This window comes from Erpetoichthys calabaricus, chromosome 1, assembly GCF_900747795.2.
Source record: "Erpetoichthys calabaricus chromosome 1, fErpCal1.3, whole genome shotgun sequence".
Taxonomy (NCBI): Eukaryota; Metazoa; Chordata; class Cladistia; order Polypteriformes; family Polypteridae; genus Erpetoichthys; species Erpetoichthys calabaricus.
Window position 1 is genome coordinate 328,362,866 of NC_041394.2, and position 18,806 is coordinate 328,381,671.

Consider the following 18,806-nt stretch of genomic DNA (forward strand, 5'->3'; position numbering starts at 1 on the left):
AAGCGTCTGTATTTATCTAACTGTGTGATTGTTGTGTTATCAGTCTAGGCTGTATTACTGGCTAATATAGTGTAAATACTGTGAAAAGCAGACAGCACAAAATAAATTGTAGATACAACTACAAAATTACACTGAACAACAAAAATATTGGGTTCCTGAACATGGTTGGGTGTCTCTTATGGATTTTGGCCTTTAAAATGTTCCTATTACACATCATATTACTAAGTAATCCTCAACACAAAATTTAGAGTCATAATTCAGTCAACCCAAGACAAGAAAGTGAAGCCTAATAAAAGAGAGAAGCACAAAGGGAGCTGAAGACCACAGTTGCAAGCCACTAATGCCACAGCAGTGATGCTGTGGCAGTAGGTGTCATAAATCACCCCCAGGTATCTGTGGCCATAATGAGCAAATCATCTGAAGGCTACACACTAATTAGAGACTTCACAAAATTATATACAAACAAAACAAAAGGCAGAGAGACTGGGAGAAAACAACAAACATGAAGAAAACAAGGCAAGGAAACAAATAAGCAAAATAACAAAAACAAAATTAAAAACACATTTGAATATATTACAGAAAGAGATTTTGTAAGTGTCCATTATATGCTCAATGTTATTTCTTACTTTGGAAACTTTTGCTTTTTATATTATCCGATTGTATCTTTGTTATAGGCGCTTCAAGCCTGTTTCTGCCTAAGTGGCCATAGCAATTGGCCCTGCAGTGTTCTCTGTCTCTTTGGATGTTTATTCATGGGCAACATGAACCAACCAATTTAGAGATGGTGTGTGAAGGCTAAGAGCCCCTTATTCTCAACATTAAAATGAGCGCTGCCTTTTTTTCTCTTTAAATATTGTGTATTTCTTGTTCAAATGTTCCCCCTTCAAGTCTCAGCTGTGCAAACCATAAAAGAGGCATGACAAGTCCAGTGCCATTTTCTAACTTGGAAAAAAAAAGGCAGATCAAAGAATTAAGCACAGAAAATAATGCTGAGAAGAAAGAAAAGAGGCTGAGTGGAATTTTCATCTTCACTTACCACTGAGGGGGACCACTTGATGGAGTTAAAGTTGAAATAGCCATCATGAAAGTCTTGTGTTTCATGGAAATGAAGCCAGTGTTTGAAGCTTGTCTCTGTATGAGATCTTTTAAAGAAGAACGGGTTTCTCCTGGTGCACATTTCTGTGTTCATTATCTATATATATAAAGGAAAGTTGGGATCCGTGTGACTGTGTTTGTGTGTTTGTGGAGGGACGGAGAGTTAAGGCGGGTGTTGGAGTAACGTGATCATCTCCCCTCCCATTCACCTCATGTAAGGAAACAAAGCATGAAGGAAACGAAGCTGCTCTTCGTTGAGGTTGAATTTTTTATCAGCGTTTAAACAGTCATAGACATGAATTACAGCACCATCATAATAGGTACACACCCAGTGAGTCACTTGTTCAGTAGCTGCAGAAGGTAATATTTGAATATGTTCTTTATTTTGTGGAATGGGCATTATAGGTATGTCAGGAGTCCACATTAGCAAAACCTCTTGAGGTTGGAAAATTGTATGCGCAGCTAAAATTTCGTTGAATTTGCTCATGTGATCAGTTGATAAATAATCATTATTTACCAACTCATTCATTGCAAAATCTGACAGTGGTAAGATCACTCCTTCCATAACACTAAACACAAACACTAAGTAGACACTAACACTAAAAAACGGCAACACCACCGGGAAGAACACTAAATGAGACAAAGTAAAAGTCTACTAAACTTCTTTATTATAACTGCTTTATTATAGCAGGTGAGGGGACGCTGGCGCACGCTTGTTGTTGCCGTTCCTCCCTGTTAACAACACTCTTCGCAAAATTCACCTTAATTCTGTACTTTCTTACACTTGTTTTATTGCATTTATTGTATGTATAGTTCGTGGATACAGCTGACTCGAATTGCATGGATTTGGCTTAATATTTACAGATTTTATTGACTCCACTTTACTGGGAACAGCTGAGTCTGTGGATCACGGGACGAGACCTACGAACATTTCTTTGTACCTGGCGATTTAGCACCTCAGGATGATCTGTCTCCGTGATTATATTCGCTATGCTGATCTGCTCCCGTTTCATCTTACAGTACCCTACGACCGGGAACTGATCTGATGTTCATACTAACCTGGTTTATGGCTTATGTCTCTGGGGCGATCACGCCTGAAATTACCAAGCGTTACTGTTTATGGCTGTGTATTGGAACATCCAAATCCTGCTTCCTCCTCCTCCTGCTGTGCTTTCTGCTGCTTGCTATCGCCACTCACCTACGCTACCACACCCGCCTGTCCTACCGGCTGCGTTGTGCTGTGCTGCTTCTACACTGCTATCAGCTAAGTATCACTCACTATTTTAGCGCTTTGAGTACTGAGAAAAGCGCTATATAAATGTAATGAATTATTATTATTTATTATTAAACACTAAAGTACAAAAACGAAGTAGAAAGTAACAGTAAACCACAACACCGCTGGGAACACCGGCACACCGCATCTACTAAACACTAAGAAACACTAAGTAGAAACACTAAAGGAAAAAATACTATTCAGTACGTACCGCGTCTACTAAACAGTAAATCAGTAAAGGAGAAAGGACGGCAAGACCGTGTCAGCTGCGGACCTCAGCTCGGAGCGAAATGAAGTGAATGAAATGAGGTGAACGGAAGGGGAGATGATCACGTGACTCCAACACCCGCCTTAACTCTGCATCCCTCCACAAACACACAAACACAGTCTCACGGATCCCAACTCTCCTTTATATATATAGAGATTTGATTTTGTATTGTAACAATACTTGTAATCTTAAGGCGCCACGTGACAGCTCATGAGGTTTACATCCATTTCTCCTGCTGCAAATTCAGGGTCATAAAGTTCCACAACATCGTGGTAGGGGCTAGCCTTACAGGTACGCCATTCAATAGCACACATAATGTACATCCTAGTAAAATAATGACTGGATAATTTATTCATTACTATTTATAGTTAAAGAAGTATAAATCCTTTATTCACCATATGCAAACAATCTCTTGAATTAGGAATCTGTAATTTTTTTTACATACACCACTATACTCTCCAGAGACACACGGAGAATTTTGGGGTCAGGGATTCGTAAAGCGCCCCTGGTTAAAAGACTTGCTCAAAGGCCAACGAAGTAGCATTCCTTCCATCACTGCCAGGATTCGAACCAGCAACCTTCTAGTTATTAGACCATATCTCCACCATAGACCAACCACACCAATAACCTGGTAGGTAACAACCTAAATAATCAGGTTGTGATTCAGAACTGGGAATGTAATACTGTACTCCGATCTTCACCTTGTCAAATAAGCGAACCAGCCGCCTTGGTGCAACTTCAGAGGCTTCGTCTCAGGCGCCAGCATCCGAAGTTCGATCCCCGTAATGCAAAGGTGCCTACACTTGACGAGCCCCGATAAAGGCAAGACACATGTCGTGTAGCCTACTCTTTGCATCGTTTATCAGAGGGCGTGGTGGATTTTTGCCGACTGGCCAACCAACCACACTCGTTACCTGGTAGGTAACACCTAAATAATTGAATTGCGATTCGGAACTGGGAATATATATGCAGTATCTCACAAAAGTCAGTAAACCCCTCACATTTTTGTAAATATTTTATTATATCTTTCATGGGACAATACTAAATTTATGACACTTTGATACAATGTAAAGTAGTCAGTGTACAACTTGTATAACAGTGTAAATTTGCTGTCCCCTCAAAATAACTCAACACACAGCCATTAATGTCTAAACCGCTGGCAACAAAAGTGAGTACACCCCTAAGTGAAAAATGTCCAAATTGTGCCCAAAGTGTCAATATTTTGTGTGGCCACCATTTTTTTCCAGCATTGCCTTAACTCTGTTGGGCATGGAGTTCACATGAGCTTCTCAGGTTGCCACTGGAATCCTCTTCCACTCCTCCATGACGATATCATGGAGCTGGTGGATGTTAGCGGTCTTGCGCCTCTCCACCTTCCGTTTGAGAATGCCCCACAGATGCTCAATAGGGTTTAGGTCTGGAGACATGTTTGGCCAGTCCAGTACCTTTACCCTCCGTTTCTTTAGCAAGGCAGTGGTCATCTTGGAGGTGTGTTTGGGGTTGTTATCATGTTGGAATACTGCCCTGTGACCCAGTTTCTGAAGGTAGGGGATCATGCTATGCTTCAGTATGTCACAGTACATGTTGGCATTCATGGTTCCCTCAATGAACTGTAGCTCCCCAGTGCCTGGCAGCACTCATGCAGCCTCAAACCATGACACTCCCACCACCATGCTTGACCTTAGGCAAGACACACTTGTCTTTGTACTCCTCACCTGGTTGCCGCCACACATGCTTGACACCATCTGAACCAAATAAGTTTATCTTGGTCTCATCAGACCACAGGACATGGTTCCAGTAATCCATGTCCTTAGTCTGCTTGTCTTCAGCAAACTATTTGCGGGCTTTCTTGTGCATCATCTTTAGAAGAGGCTTCCTTCTGGGATGACAACCATGCAGACCAATTTGATGCAGTGTGCGGCGTATGCTCTGAGCACTGACAGGCTGCCCCCCCACCCCTTCAACCTCTGCAGCAATTCTGGCAGCACTCATATGTCTATTTTCAAAAGACAACCTCTGGATATGACGCTGAGCACGTGCACTCAACTTCTTTGGTTGACCATGGCGAGGCCTGTTCTGAGTGGAACCTGTCCTGTTAAACCGCTGTATGGTCTTGGTCACTGTGCTGCAGCTCAGTCTAGGAAATCTTACATGAATTAATGTCTCAAGAGGAAATCATGTCCCAAAATGCTGCCATAATGATGTAACCATCACAGCAATAAAAATAAACAAATAAACCAAAATTAAGTTTTAATTCAAAAATAAGCCATGGGAAAAATAAAGAACATCCAAAAAATAAAATTCATTGCACCTATATTCTAATTTATTACTTTTGCACGTGCAAGCATTTCTGTGCCTAGTTTTAATGCTTCTTTTTCCAGAAGAGAAATAATGCTGTGCTCATTAGGAGCTAGTTCTTTAAGCAGGCTCTCACATCTGTCAAGCAGGATAAATGGTTTTTATTGCTTATGAGATGTACTTTTATTTGGCTACATCATGACTTGTGTCAGCTGAGTCAACAAAGTGTTTGAAAGAGAAAACTAACATTAATGATGATGATGATGATGATGATGATGATGATGATGATATTCTTTATTAATCCAGAAAGGGAAATTGTCTATTTGCTCGACATTTTGGGGTTCAGAGTACAGTGTCAGTCATTTTATATTGTCTCAGAGCAATTTTCAGTTTAAGGGTCTTTCTCAAAGGCCCAACAGAGTAGATTCCCTTTTGGTGGTAACAGGATTTGAACTTTCCAGATACCAGTGCAGATACAGATAAAGTAAAACGCTTTAAAGAAAAAATGGTCATTAGCCTGGAAACTGACCAGGGATCGGAGGCACATTAAGGAGGGCATCAGTACTCTAAGGGAGCTGAGGCTGGTTCTCTGCTAATTAAACTGAGCAGGATCAGTCAAAGACAGCAGTATTTCTATTTACAGTCAGTAGATTAAGGGAATAAAGACTATAGTGAAGAGTACTTGTGTTCCAGTCTCTTTAACAGTCCTGTGTATCAACATTTGCTTTCCTGGACTCACACGTTCTTTCACCTCGTCTTTGACTCTGTACATAACATTTATATGTTAAAGATTAATAGTAATTATTGTATTTGATCATTTTTATTGCTGACAGTCCCTTTTATTCAGTGGAGTCTTAATGTTGACTGACTGCAGAGGCCATTGAGACGGTCAATGAAAGATAAAGTTAGGATCTCAACGTAATGAAGAAAGACCTTTGGACACTCGGGGAGTGTCTTACACAAGGAATGTCATACACCTAAGACATATATTCAAAGGGACTAACCCTTAGTTCAGAAAAACTCAGACTTGAATTAATTTTCATTCTTGTTGATTTTTTTTGTGATACAGTAATGCTTCTCTTTCATATTTTTCAGGTTTATCACTTTATACAACTGAAGAACGAAAGTCAGCTTCATCAGGAGAATGAAGATCCTTGCCTTGCTTTGGCTTTTTGGTATTGGCTTTGCTGATTTATGTGTAATTCCTCATGATGGTGAGTGCTGATTTAACTGTACTTTACTACTGTAAGTGTTGCGCTCATCATTAATGCTTTAAATGCGTCCTCTTTGATGTGGACACTGTGACGTCAAGGACTCATCACATGTTGTATGGTAATAGTCAGTTGGTTGTCTAGACAGTAGCTTTTGGATCTGAAAGTTTACAAAGCAGAAGTTGTGGAACAAGTCATCAAAAGAGTGTGTCCCACCGGGGTGCATTCACATTAGGAATGTGTTCTCTAAAAATTACAGCATTACTAAAAGCAATATATCCATCTTCAGCATAAGGATTGTGTAAGTATTAATCTGTTTATTATTTATTATTCATTTTTACCAATATTTTATTGACATCATCTTGTCGCCATTCTGAGTTTTGGTTTTTATGGGGACCCCCATTTTGTGCTTGCTTGCTTATTAGGCTGACGCCATTTTGGTGTTTTGGAGTGCTTTGATGTTACATTGTTGTTTAGCATGTGATGCCCACACTTTGTGACGCATGACATCACAGTTATAAAGATAGTCAAGCACATTCAACAAAGCCTGAAATCTGAATCAATGTAAAGGAAAGCATTTTGTCAGAAAACATTTTTTTTCGCTTTTCTACTTGGGAAATTTTTGTTTTTATTTGTAACTTTTACTTTGTACTTTGAATTTAGAGTAAACATCCAAACTTAATGCTCAGTCTCTTCTTTTACTATGTTTGACTTTGGCTAAATTTGACATCATTTTTTGTAATTCCTCTAAAATCCATGACATTTATTTAAGTTAAACAGAATGTCAAGAGTTTTATGTAAAACTGCAGACAGTCACAACACTCAATAACCATGGCAGACACACTAAGACAAGAAATATGGCACAACGCGGCCTTCACTCCTACATGCAAACAGATGAAGGAGCCCACAGGATTGAACACTTCTTCATTTTCACTGTGTTTTTCAGTTAATGTACATTGAATGAAACTATTGAGTTAGAGAACCAGAAAAAGAACTCCATATTGGCAGAACACTTTTTAATTTTATTTTTGAGTTAAGGATACCTTATAATCTATGTTCCCTCTAAGATGTGTGTCTGCGTGACTGTGGCACACCATTTTACGGGTCCTCTGCTGCTCTTTTGAACTACTTATGATGGCTGGGGTTATGCAGGGAAATCATCACGGGGGCTTTTCTGCACTACATGGTAAGTATCAACTCCTACATTATTCACATCCTGCCATCAGTACAAAATTGAGGAAACATTGCTTTTAAAGATGATAATGATGATGAATATGTGTACTTTTGATACTGAGTCTCATGGTGATGCAGCGGTTAACTCTGCTGCCTTACAGCTGCCAGAAGTTGATTTAAATTGTGACCTGGTTATCTCCAGTATGTGCATTTTACAAATTCTTCCTTTGAATGCATTACTCTAAATTCCAGAGGGTAAGTCAGCAGATATGCAATGTGTTGGACTTGAATCTTGTCCATATCGCCTTCTGCTTTATGCCCAGTTGGGCCAGAATAAACCTTGGCTTCCCACATCCATAAAATATTTGGAATAAGTGGGTTCAATATATGACTATTATTTATCTATCCATCCATGTACTGTATTTTCTGAACCTTCTCATTCCAATTGAGGAGAGTGAGTGAACAGAGGAGTCATTTAAATGCAGGTCTCTGTAGTTATGAGGAAACCAAACTTGTTCTTTACTTTAATTTTTTCCCACATTGTTGTGGAGTTGACATGTTTGACCAACTTTCTCCATACAGCTTGGTCCTGCACCTCGTCCTTAGTCAGTCAATTTTCCTTCAAGTCTGTTCATCCACCTTCACTTCCACCTCAGCCTCCTTCACTTTCTGTACTTTCATTTCCATATTTATTGTTTCCCCTCATCACATGTCCATACCACCTCAACCTCCTTTCCTGTATTTTCTAAGATATCATTTACCATTTTTTTGTCCCCCTGATTGTCTCATCATTCATCTCAACATTATCATTTCTACCACATCTAACTTCTACTGCTGTGCTCCTTTAACTGCCCATTTCTCAGCTCCATACATCATTGCTGGTCTTACCACTGTCTTAAACACCTTAACTGATACTGAACTATTCATATTTTTGGTTTTGTATTGTGGGGAGAGGTATGGAATTAAATTCAAAATTTGTTTTAGAATCTATTCCTTTTACTGGGTCAGAAAGTTGATTAACATGTGTTCAGTGGCTTCATTGCTATTTTTGTTATTTTTTAATTATGTTACGTTTTAATTTCAATGTTGTCAATTTTAAATTATTAGTTAATTGTGTAAACTCTCTTTAAAGTTATTTATATCCCTTGTTCTTTGTGGGTGAACCCACAGAAGTCGGGGCCACCCTTACGTCAACTCCCCTGAGTCCTCATCATCTCTGTTTACACTAGCTGAGAAGGCTCAGGAGTTGGAGATCATTCATTTATTATCTAGGACATTTAAGTAATGTTTCTGTTTGGATTTTCATATTTATTGATTATTTCTTGCCTTGTTTACTGGCTACAGATTGTGTGTTTTGAACTGGCTTGATTTTGATTGCTTGTTTAGGCAAATCCTTTTGCCTCTTTGCTCTATTGACCATCATTCCCTAATTTTCTATAAACCTTCATTTTATAAAGTTACTTTGTTGCCCTTTTTGTTCACAAGCCAGAGGTTGAGAGTTATCCTCCCTCTTGTTAGGCTTTTTGATAAATTTGTGGACATTTTGAGTTGTTTTACCAGCTCCCCACTTTTGGAGCAAGCACATTTAACAGTCATATGAAAAAGTTTGGGAACCCCTCTCAGCCTGCATAATAATTTACTCTACTTTCAACAAAAAAGATAACAGTGGTATGTCTTTCATTTCCTAGGAACATCTGAGTACTGGGGTGTTTTCCGAACAAAGATTTTTATTGAAGCAGTATTTAGTTGTATGAAATGAAATCAAATGTGAAAAACTGGCTGTGCAAAAATTAGGGTGCCCTTGTAATTTTGTTGATTTGAATGCATGTAACTGCTCAATTCTGATTACTTGCAACATCAAATTGGTTGGATTAGCTCATTAAGCCTTGAACTTCATAGACAGATGTGTCCAATCATGAGATATAAAGGTATTTAAGGTGATCAATTGCAAGTCGTGCTTCCCTTTGACTCTCCTCTGAAGAGTGACAGCATGGGATCCTCAAAGCAACTCTCAAAAGATCTGAAAACAAAGATTGTTCAGTCTCATGGTTTAGGGGAAGGCTACAAAAAGCTATCTCAGAGGTTTAAACTGTCAGTTTCAACTGTAAGGAATGGAATCAGAAAATGGAAGGCCACAGGCGTAGTTGCTGTTAAACCCAGCAGGTCTGGCAGGCCAAGAAAAATACAGGAGCGGCATATGCACAGGATTGTGAGAATGGTTACAGACAACCCACAGATCACCTCCAAAGACCTGCAAGAACATCTTGCTGCAGATGGTGTATCTGTACATCATTCTACAATTCAGTGCAATTTGCACAAAGAACATCTGTATGATAGGATGATGAGAAAGAAGCCCTTTCTGCACTCACGCCACTAACAGAGTCACTTGTTGTATGCAAATGCTCATTTAGACAAGCCAGATTCATTTTGAAACAAAGTGCTTTGGACTGATGAGACAAAAATTGAGTTATTTCGTCATAATAAAAAGCGCTTAGCATGGAGGAAGAAGAAAACCGCATTCCAAGAAAAACACCTGCTACCTACTGTCAAATTTGGTGGGGGTTCCATCATGCTGTGGGGTTGTGTGGCTAGTTCAGGGACTGGGGCCCTTGTTAAAGTCGAGGGTTGGATGAATTCAACCCAATATCAACAAATTCTTCAGGATAATTTTCAAGTATCAGTCAAAAAGTTGAAGTTCCGCAGGGGTTGGATATTCCAACAAGACAATGACCCAAAACACAGTTCGAAATCTACAAAGGCATTCACGCAGAGGGAGAAGTACAATGTTCTGGAATGGCCGTCACAGTCCCCTGACTTGAATATCATCGAAAATCTATGGGATGATTTGAAGCAGGCTGTTGTGGATGAAGTCGAGACAACAGCAGGCAAACCGATTTGAACAAACAGAAAATCTTTTTATTTCTTGACTTCTTGGAAAGCAGAGATCTGTTACAAAGCCTGTCAGCTTGCACAAGACCCAAAAAGGGGGGTGAGTGGTATTTTTATAATACAGATCTTCAAAGAAACAGTAAAAAAAATAAGCTCAGTTTCATCCAAAGGTCACAGAACACTCTTACACAATTTGTTGATTTCAACAGAAAGCAGAAATTCTAATCTTTTCTATATTTTTAATTAAGCTTATCAGAAAACTTGTCATACGTTTGGCATCTTAATTGGACGATAACCAGACACTGCTGAGACAAGCCGGGAAGCAGCCAAGAGCTGCATTCCACAGCTGGCAGCTGTTTTAGTTTGGGAAAATGGTTCAAAGGTTTTAACAGAAAATAAGCAGGCAAGAATCAGAGAGGAAAGGTCCAATACTTCAATTGTTTACTTGTTCAAATATAATATCAGTTACATACAATATAATAGCAATATACATGCAGATATAGGAATTGTACTATTGACTTACAGTAATATATATAAAGATATATGATTTATACTATTAACTTACAGTAATACAGATATGTGAATTATACTATACTTACAGTAATATCAAAAGACCCAGAGCCATCATCCTAGACCAGTAGACTGAGGGAGCCCGCGTGTCAGTCTCGTCAGAGGATCAACTCGTGAGCCTGGTCCAATACCGGGCGGTGTGCACGTTCCCCACGGTTGAGCTTCCAAAGAAACTGAGGGCGGAACCTTCCCTTATATACTAATTGAGTGTCCTTACCCAAAATGGCTTACGTGTAAGCAGTGTATACAGAAGTGATCAGTTTCTGCACACCTTCTTCCCACGGGACATCTTATTGTTTTTCTTCTACTTGGCCCTCACTGAGATGGTGCCTAGTATCAGAAGACACACAATAACAAGCGTTGCTTGCAATGAAGCCCCTCGAAGTGAAAAACAAGTACATGGCCTTGACTGTATTCCCATAACATTCTGAAACTCTTTATGAGAAGCAAGTTTTTGCACATTCTTTCGCTATCATCCCAAACATTCCAATCTTTGTAGCTGGTTTTGCACTGAAGCGACCAACCCCCCCTCTTACTCCTTTATTTCATCCCTTCTCCTGTTACAGAGAAAACCTTTTTTATTACAATCGGTCCCTCGCTCAGCGCAAAATCAGCAACCTTGTCTGTTGTGCTCTATTATTAATTCGTTTTAAAACACAAAACACATAGCAATTGAATATAGTCATTAAAGCAATAATAATAATAAGCAGCACCAAAGGGTATCCGTGTGCAACAACAGGTAAAATGTGATATCTACACAAGGTTATCATAGTGGTAACATTATATTGAAACCAATACCCATTACATATTGTATCATTACACTCAGTATTTTCAGGTTTAACCGTTAACCATAAGCTACTGCTAATGTTCCATATATCTTGCCATATTTGCATAGTATTAGTCCTTAAAGCCATTTGCATGTTATTTTTCTGTATCTGTGCTTGTAATATGTTAAAAGTGCATACAGTCCAGTTCATGAAAGTTGAGACATTTAGCCATCGAATGTCATTGCTAGCCATGATTATCCAATCTGAAGCGCGTTGTTCCCAGTTTACTGTTTGCTGATGAGAGACCATGGACTGAGGTAACCACCTAGCCATTTGGTCTGCCACTTTGTGAGTATGTCGTCCCACATTCTCAAGCTTGTTTGCAGTTATTTCATTATCTATGGTGTTTAAAGTTCCTAGGGTGGTGCCAACCCCTCCTAAGAAAGTGTCATACCATGCCCGTTTAGCACGCTTACACTGTGGCAACAGTGGAAATGTCACTTGCCATGTAACCTTAGTCCTTTTTGCTGTCGTAGAAACAAGTTTACATGTGTCAATTATTCGTTCTACATGTGACTGTCTCGTTATGGGGGTTCTAGCCCACACGGCTATAGCAAGCATTGGTATAGTCCTGTTAATAATTTCAGTTGCATTGATCCAGCCAATGGGCCCAGGCTTATTAGAGGTGTATTCGCCTGATGTTGCATTGACCTCGCACTGTACCTTGGAGCCGTTCCAGGGCCCCATACACCAAGTTACTTTCGACGTCCAGATAATATTTAAGTTTTCAGAGCACTCAATCAGATACTTCTGTGGTTTTACCCCCGGCACCTTCAAGTTCGAGGAGTAGATGGTGCACCCGTCACCAGTCGTAATGTTGAGGACATTGCAAGACTGATTCTCCAGACACGTGGTGTTCTCCTGACGTCTGGGCTTAGTGGAATCGTTCCACCACCATCGGACCGGAGTCGTCTCCGTTGCCTCGCCTCCTAATGTGGTGGCTCCTACTTCATTCAGAACACCCCCAATTCTGTAAAACAAGAGCACAGCATGTTGCACCCACTCCTCACTCCCGTCTATAGCAGTGTTTTACAGGAACATTTACCCATGCTTCTTCTCCATTGTATAGAACAGTTACAATCAAATCCTGTCCCATTGCGATGATTTCTGCCGGGCGGGGTGGTTCATGGGGTTGTTTAACCCACACTTTCGCCCCATTAACCAATTTAGGAGCATCTGTTGATCCAAATCCCCCCACATTCCGGCCAGTCTTAACTACTGGTGCAGTACTTTCCTGCACTTTTCCCATGTGAACTGGTATTATTAACAAGTGCGCTATTCGATCTCCCTTAGTCAATTTGATTGGATGCCCCATTGAGGATTGTAACAGAACTTTGACGGTCCCTTGGTAATCTGCGTCGATTACGCCTGCTAGCACAGTGACTCCCTTTAGCGCCAGACTTGATCTTGGGCATACATGCCCGTAGTGTCCCTTCGGGATTTTCACCCCTTTGTTTTACATGCTGAGCTCCAAAAACTGGATGGTAAGCCACTGCCTTTCATTTACTTATTCCCCAATATGAATGTGCTGCTTGAAACACCAATAAGTTTTTTCATTCCAACTAACTGCTAAAATGGCCATTCCATTAATTCAAATGCAGTACTTTCAAAAGCTTTCATATACAAACACGTGCTTTGCTTTCATCTCCTCTATTTCTTTCTTTAATTCACTTAGTTTTCAGTCACATTATTCAACTCATGCCCTGCAGTCTACAATGGCTATACAAATCCACCAGTTTCTCCACATTCAATGTCTAAATCAAATCTTATCTTAGCACTGGTTACTTTTACAAAAAGTTATGAATTAACTATTGGTATAACATTTTTAAACCTCAGAATTATACAGAGAATGCAGTGCAGTAGAGAATAAATGGAAGAAAACATTCTTACTCTTTTCCTTTTCTTTCAGTTCTCTGTTTTCACTTGCAGTTTGGCATTGGTTGTTTTTATACTGCCACATGCCATTTTTCATACCAATTATTGCATTTAAACAAATGCACACCATATTGTCACTTACACTTTTCTTCATTACTACATACAAGTAACCCTCACATTATAGCAGCTTTACTTGTAAACTGACGTCTCCAATATACATATTGTTTTCTCTGCAGCAACAATCAACACAGGGGCTTTGAAAGGAGTGCTCCCAATAACCAGCTTAAGTTCTACTGCTGTTCCTCAGGGTCAAAAGACCCCGAAATCAAAGCACACACTTTAACACTGAGCGGTCGTTGTTTAATCCGTATGGCATTCTCCTTATGCATCGCTACGTGTACTGCTAGCTGCTCGTGACTTTTTAGCCAGGTATTACTCCTCTCTCTTGCTTTCCCATCTATTTGCTTTATAATTATTAACCATACACAATCTGTCTGACCAGCAGACAAGTGTAGGTTTTCTGTTTTAACCGCCTTTGCCTCCACTTGATGCAGAGACGGCTTATCTGCGTCTTTGACTAGCGCAGCTGCTGCAGCTGACTCCGCCTTCCTCGAGGAAAGCACAACGGCCTCCGATTCGACTCTCTCTATCGCTACTGCTACGGTTAACGTTGCCGTTAAAGTTTCTGTTGCAACTACTGCTGTCTCCATTTTTAGCGAAGAAAACACAGCTGTAAAAGCTGATTCTACCGTACACCTAAAAAACTTCAGAAATGCTGTTGATGCACGCTGACATTTGCCGGCTGTATGCCAGCATGCGATTACAGCATATTTGCCACCTGTGGACGATCCATCCCTATTATATACTCTTTCACTGGGGTGATTAGTACGGGGTAGGGTCTCACGGGCAACTGACCAATTTGTAACATCACCGTCACCTGAGTGGCAGGGATGTCCGTTCCCCCAATCCCCTGCACTGTCAATCGTTTCCCCTTGAATTTAGATGGATTCTCATATATCAAAGTGGCCTCCGCACCCGTATCGATGAGAGCCTTTACTATTTGTTTGTTTTTAGTTTCCCAATGTATCGTTACCGGTACAAAAGGTAGAATGTCCGCATCGTGCCAATTTAGAGCTCTCACCTGTGCTTGGCCCCATCCCTAACAATCTCGTGCTGCGCGTTCTAATTCTTCAATGGGATATAAAGTCCTTCCTTTATTTTTCCCTTGGCTTTCTTTCCTCCTTTCTTGTGTTTACTCTTACGCCGGTTTTTCTCCCTATCTTCCTCCTCCTCCGAGGAGCTCTCGGAAGATGAAGAGGGGCCAGTTTCATCACGCTTCTTACTCAACTTTTCCCACTCAGCAAAAGTAAGAACTTCGTCATGCTTTTTACTTAATTTTTCCCATTCAGCGAAGGTAAGAAGTGAATGTACTTCTGCCTTTGCTACTCGTTTCTTTATTCCGCCAGACTTATCTATAAGTCCTTTTTTCTTTGCCCTGTCCAGGAGCAGTCCTGTAGGCTGTCCATCTATCTCCTCCTTAGGGACCTTAGCATTAATTAACGCTCCCCATAACTCCTTTCTATTCACTCCCCCTGTTCTATAGGCGCTATTCCTTGATGTAGCCCCAGTGGGTTGTGTTGCAGCTGTCCCTGGCGGGGCTCCTCCCCACTCCCCCAGGTCACCTAAATCCCGTAATTTGGCTACAACTTCCCCCACTCCTGCACCTACCTCATTCAGTAAAAGAGTCATTATTATTCCTTTCAAGTTAGCAGGGGCTGTTTTTATTAGGATGGTCCTGGCTACAGATGTAAATGGGAACACATCTAACTGATCCGCTTGGCCCGCTACCACGGCGTCCCTCATTGCCAATTCTCTAACCACTCGAATCGCCTGCTGCAAAGTCGTCCATGGTTTTACTTCAGGCCAATTCTGTGGGTGTGGATATATTTCAAATGCTGCGTTCGCCGCCAGCGCCAGCAACGTGCTTTCCCCTTCTAACTTAGTCAATTCTTGTCTCATTGCTTGTTTAAAACGGGAATCGACAGCATAATCTGTAAATTCAGTACCATCCCCCTTATCCAGTGACACGTGCCCGGCTCCTGCATCATGCAAGCGTACGAGCCATGTGTCTACTGGCTCATTTCGCCCTTGTGCATAACGTGATCTAAATCCTTCCCTTTCTTGTGCAGTATAATCTTCGAAAACATCTCCCCTCCTAACATTACCCTGTGCATCAGCATAAAGTCTGCGACGCATCACGGGTTTAGCCTGTAGAGGCAGAGGGTCAATTACCGACCCTGCATCGGGTCCGTCATCATCCTCATAATCATCATCCCAAATGTTACCGTCCCATTTTTCAGGATCCCACTCATGGATGTTAACTGCTGCTACAAACGCTTTGATCTTCGCAACATCCGGTCTACGCTTCTTTTTCGCATTCACCTTGGCTATGCAAAAGGCTGCCTTTTCCAACATCCCCTCGGCTCTCTGTACCCGCGGCAATAATACAGCTACCTGGGATTCGGCCATTGAGGCCCGCCCTAACGCATCCGCCAAGTCCATTTGCATTTTCTTAATCTCCCTTTCTTTTTCGTCTACCAGACTATCCAGACTTCTAACCGCAGTTAGCAAAACCCACCCCCGCGTCTGCAAGCCCGTTATGGGTTCCTTTACAGACACCTGACATTTCTTAAACATCTCTGATTTCCTTTGCCTCACTTAATAATTCAATATTTTACCAAATTCCCCAAAATCCTGCAGCGACTACGCCAAAATGTTTTAGTTTGGGAAAATGGTTCAAAGGTTTTAACAGAAAATAAGCAGGCAAGAATCAGAGAGGAAAGGTCCAATACTTCAATTGTTTACTTGTTCAAATATAATATCAGTTACATACAATATAATAGCAATATACATGCAGATATAGGAATTGTACTATTGACTTACAGTAATATATATAAAGATATATGATTTATACTATTAACTTACAGTAATACAGATATGTGAATTATACTATACTTACAGTAATATCAAAAGACCCAGAGCCATCATCCTAGACCAGTAGACTGAGGGAGCCCGCGTGTCAGTCTCGTCAGAGGATCAACTCGTGAGCCTGGTCCAATACCGGGCGGTGTGCACGTTCCCCACGGTTGAGCTTCCAAAGAAACTGAGGGCGGAACCTTCCCTTATATACTAATTGAGTGTCCTTACCCAAAATGGCTTACGTGTAAGCAGTGTATACAGAAGTGATCAGTTTCTGCACACCTTCTTCCCACGGGACATCTTATTGTTTTTCTTCTACTTGGCCCTCACTGAGATGGTGCCTAGTATCAGAAGACACACAATAACAAGCGTTGCTTGCAATGAAGCCCCTCGAAGTGAAAAACAAGTACATGGCCTTGACTGTATTCCCATAACATTCTGAAACTCTTTATGAGAAGCAAGTTTTTGCACATTCTTTCGCTATCATCCCAAACATTCCAATCTTTGTAGCTGGTTTTGCACTGAAGCGACCAACCCCCCCTCTTACTCCTTTATTTCATCCCTTCTCCTGTTACAGAGAAAACCTTTTTTATTACAGCAGCCTTTACTCTAAATAAGCACGCTTATTTTATCTGTTATAAAAATACCTAGCCACACAGAGAATATGCAGATTTTCATACAAAAGCTAGCAATAGATTTTAAATTCCATTCCACACTGTCCATGGTCGGCAGCCATCAAATTTAACTGAACTGGAGAGATTTTGTATGGAAGAATGGTCAAAAATACCTCCATCCAGAATCCAGACACTCATCAAAAGCTATAGGAGGACAGCGTCTAGAGGCTGTTATTTTTGCAAAAGGAGGCTCAACTAAGTATAGATGTAATATCTCTGTTGGGGTGCCCAAATTTATGCACTTGTCTAATTTTGTTATGATGTATATTGCATATTTTCTGTTAATCCAATAAACTTAATGTCACTGCTGAAATACTTCTGCTTCCATAAGGCATGTCATATATTAAAAGGAAGTTGCTACCATGAAAGCTCAGCAAATGATAAACAAAAATCCAAAGAATTAAGAGGGGTTCCCAAACTTTTTCATATGACTGTATTTGGTGGCTGGCTGAGTTAAGGTGATCCTCTTCTGGAAAGAGTGAACTTTCCTTGCTTGCCTCTTGGCTTATTTCAGGAGGCCTCATATGTTGCCTTTGTGAAAACTTTAAGTCTGACAGTATTATGTCTGGTACCTTTGTATCAATCAGTAAAATACTATATAGTTCTACATGTTAGCTTACTACTGCTTGGTGCATCACTCACATACATCTTGCCTGAAAAACTTGCATATTGTAATCTTTTTAGTTAGCCAATTAAGAAAATGTTTGAACTTGATGCTCAAAAGAAAGACCAGCCTTCTGACAGTAGTGAAAGGTATAAAAAGACTCTGAGGCAGTTTATGTTTTTGGGAATGAGTGTTTCACTGATAAGAACTCCTGTGTGTTTCACTATCACTCCCTTCTGTTTCTGCAAAGAAACACAAGGATGTTTCTGAGATATGGAGACATTAGGATGAAAGACGAAATTTGTTTTTTTCTAGGGAAAAGGTCCAAGAAGAAAGCCTAAGGTATGGGATGACAAGGATTACATTTATAATCCCTATTGATAAGAAGAAAGTACACCTTTTTTGGTACATAAGGAAGTGAGCTGTATAAAGTCAGAAAATAAACTGACTACCAGTAAAAGGCTGACAAGATGATGATCAGAGGCAGAGCAACAAGTCACGAAATGCTTTGTACTACTAATAAGACAAGCGCTACCTACAATCAACACGCATATTGAGTGCTTTTTTTGATCTTCATCTTTTTTCAGAGCTACAGATCCAGGTTATATGGTATTAAATGCCACACTCTATTTGCTTTTGTTTATGGAACTAATTGTTTCATTTGAACTTTTTACGCCTGTTTTACCTGCTGGGATATTTTATTCTGTTGTTATCACCAGGGGACTGGGAACAGCCAGGTCAATGAAAAGTTATAGAGTGCAAACAGTCCTATGAAATAAACTATAGGGATAATCATTTTGCACTTATAAACCAGTGTAAGCATGCTGAGGTTGCCTTAAGAAAAGAGCACTATATAGCAAAAAACAAGATAAATTAATTAAATTCATGAAGAATATCTAAATATTTGCACAGCTTACCAAATCAAACAAAAAAGATTAATTAGATTCATTACATATTATTAAAGGGAAAAACCTCTACAATGTTCCAATCTATCTTGATTTTTTAACCTTCTTGTTAATTTTCACTATGCTCAGAAAAGCATACTTGCAAACTACTGCTAGGATATCACA

The 18,806-nt window shown here is 40.2% G+C and overlaps 2 protein-coding genes across 8 annotated transcripts in view; both read right to left on the reverse strand.

Annotated features, from left to right (window-relative positions):
- Positions 1-18,806, reverse strand: part of LOC114666204 (uncharacterized) — a 196,368-nt gene that overhangs the window by 99,405 nt on the left and 78,157 nt on the right. The window lies entirely within an intron of this gene.
- Positions 10,901-17,012, reverse strand: LOC127527638 (uncharacterized). Its single transcript, XM_051926876.1, has 2 exons — positions 16,499-17,012; positions 10,901-12,574 (listed from the first exon to the last, which is right to left on the reverse strand). Exons 1-2 carry the CDS (start codon positions 16,525-16,527, stop codon positions 11,377-11,379), a joined length of 1,227 nt encoding a protein of 408 aa, XP_051782836.1. The 5' UTR covers positions 16,528-17,012; the 3' UTR covers positions 10,901-11,376.

Excerpts from the sequence above, each read along its gene's own strand:
- LOC127527638 (XM_051926876.1), bottom strand. The coding sequence starts at position 16,527 with ATGATGGCTCTGGGTCTTTTGATATTACT. Across the intron at positions 12,575-16,498 it reads CTGGGTCTTTTGATATTACT|AATTGGGGGTGTTCTGAATG; the intron begins GTAAGTATAGTA and ends CTTGTTTTACAG.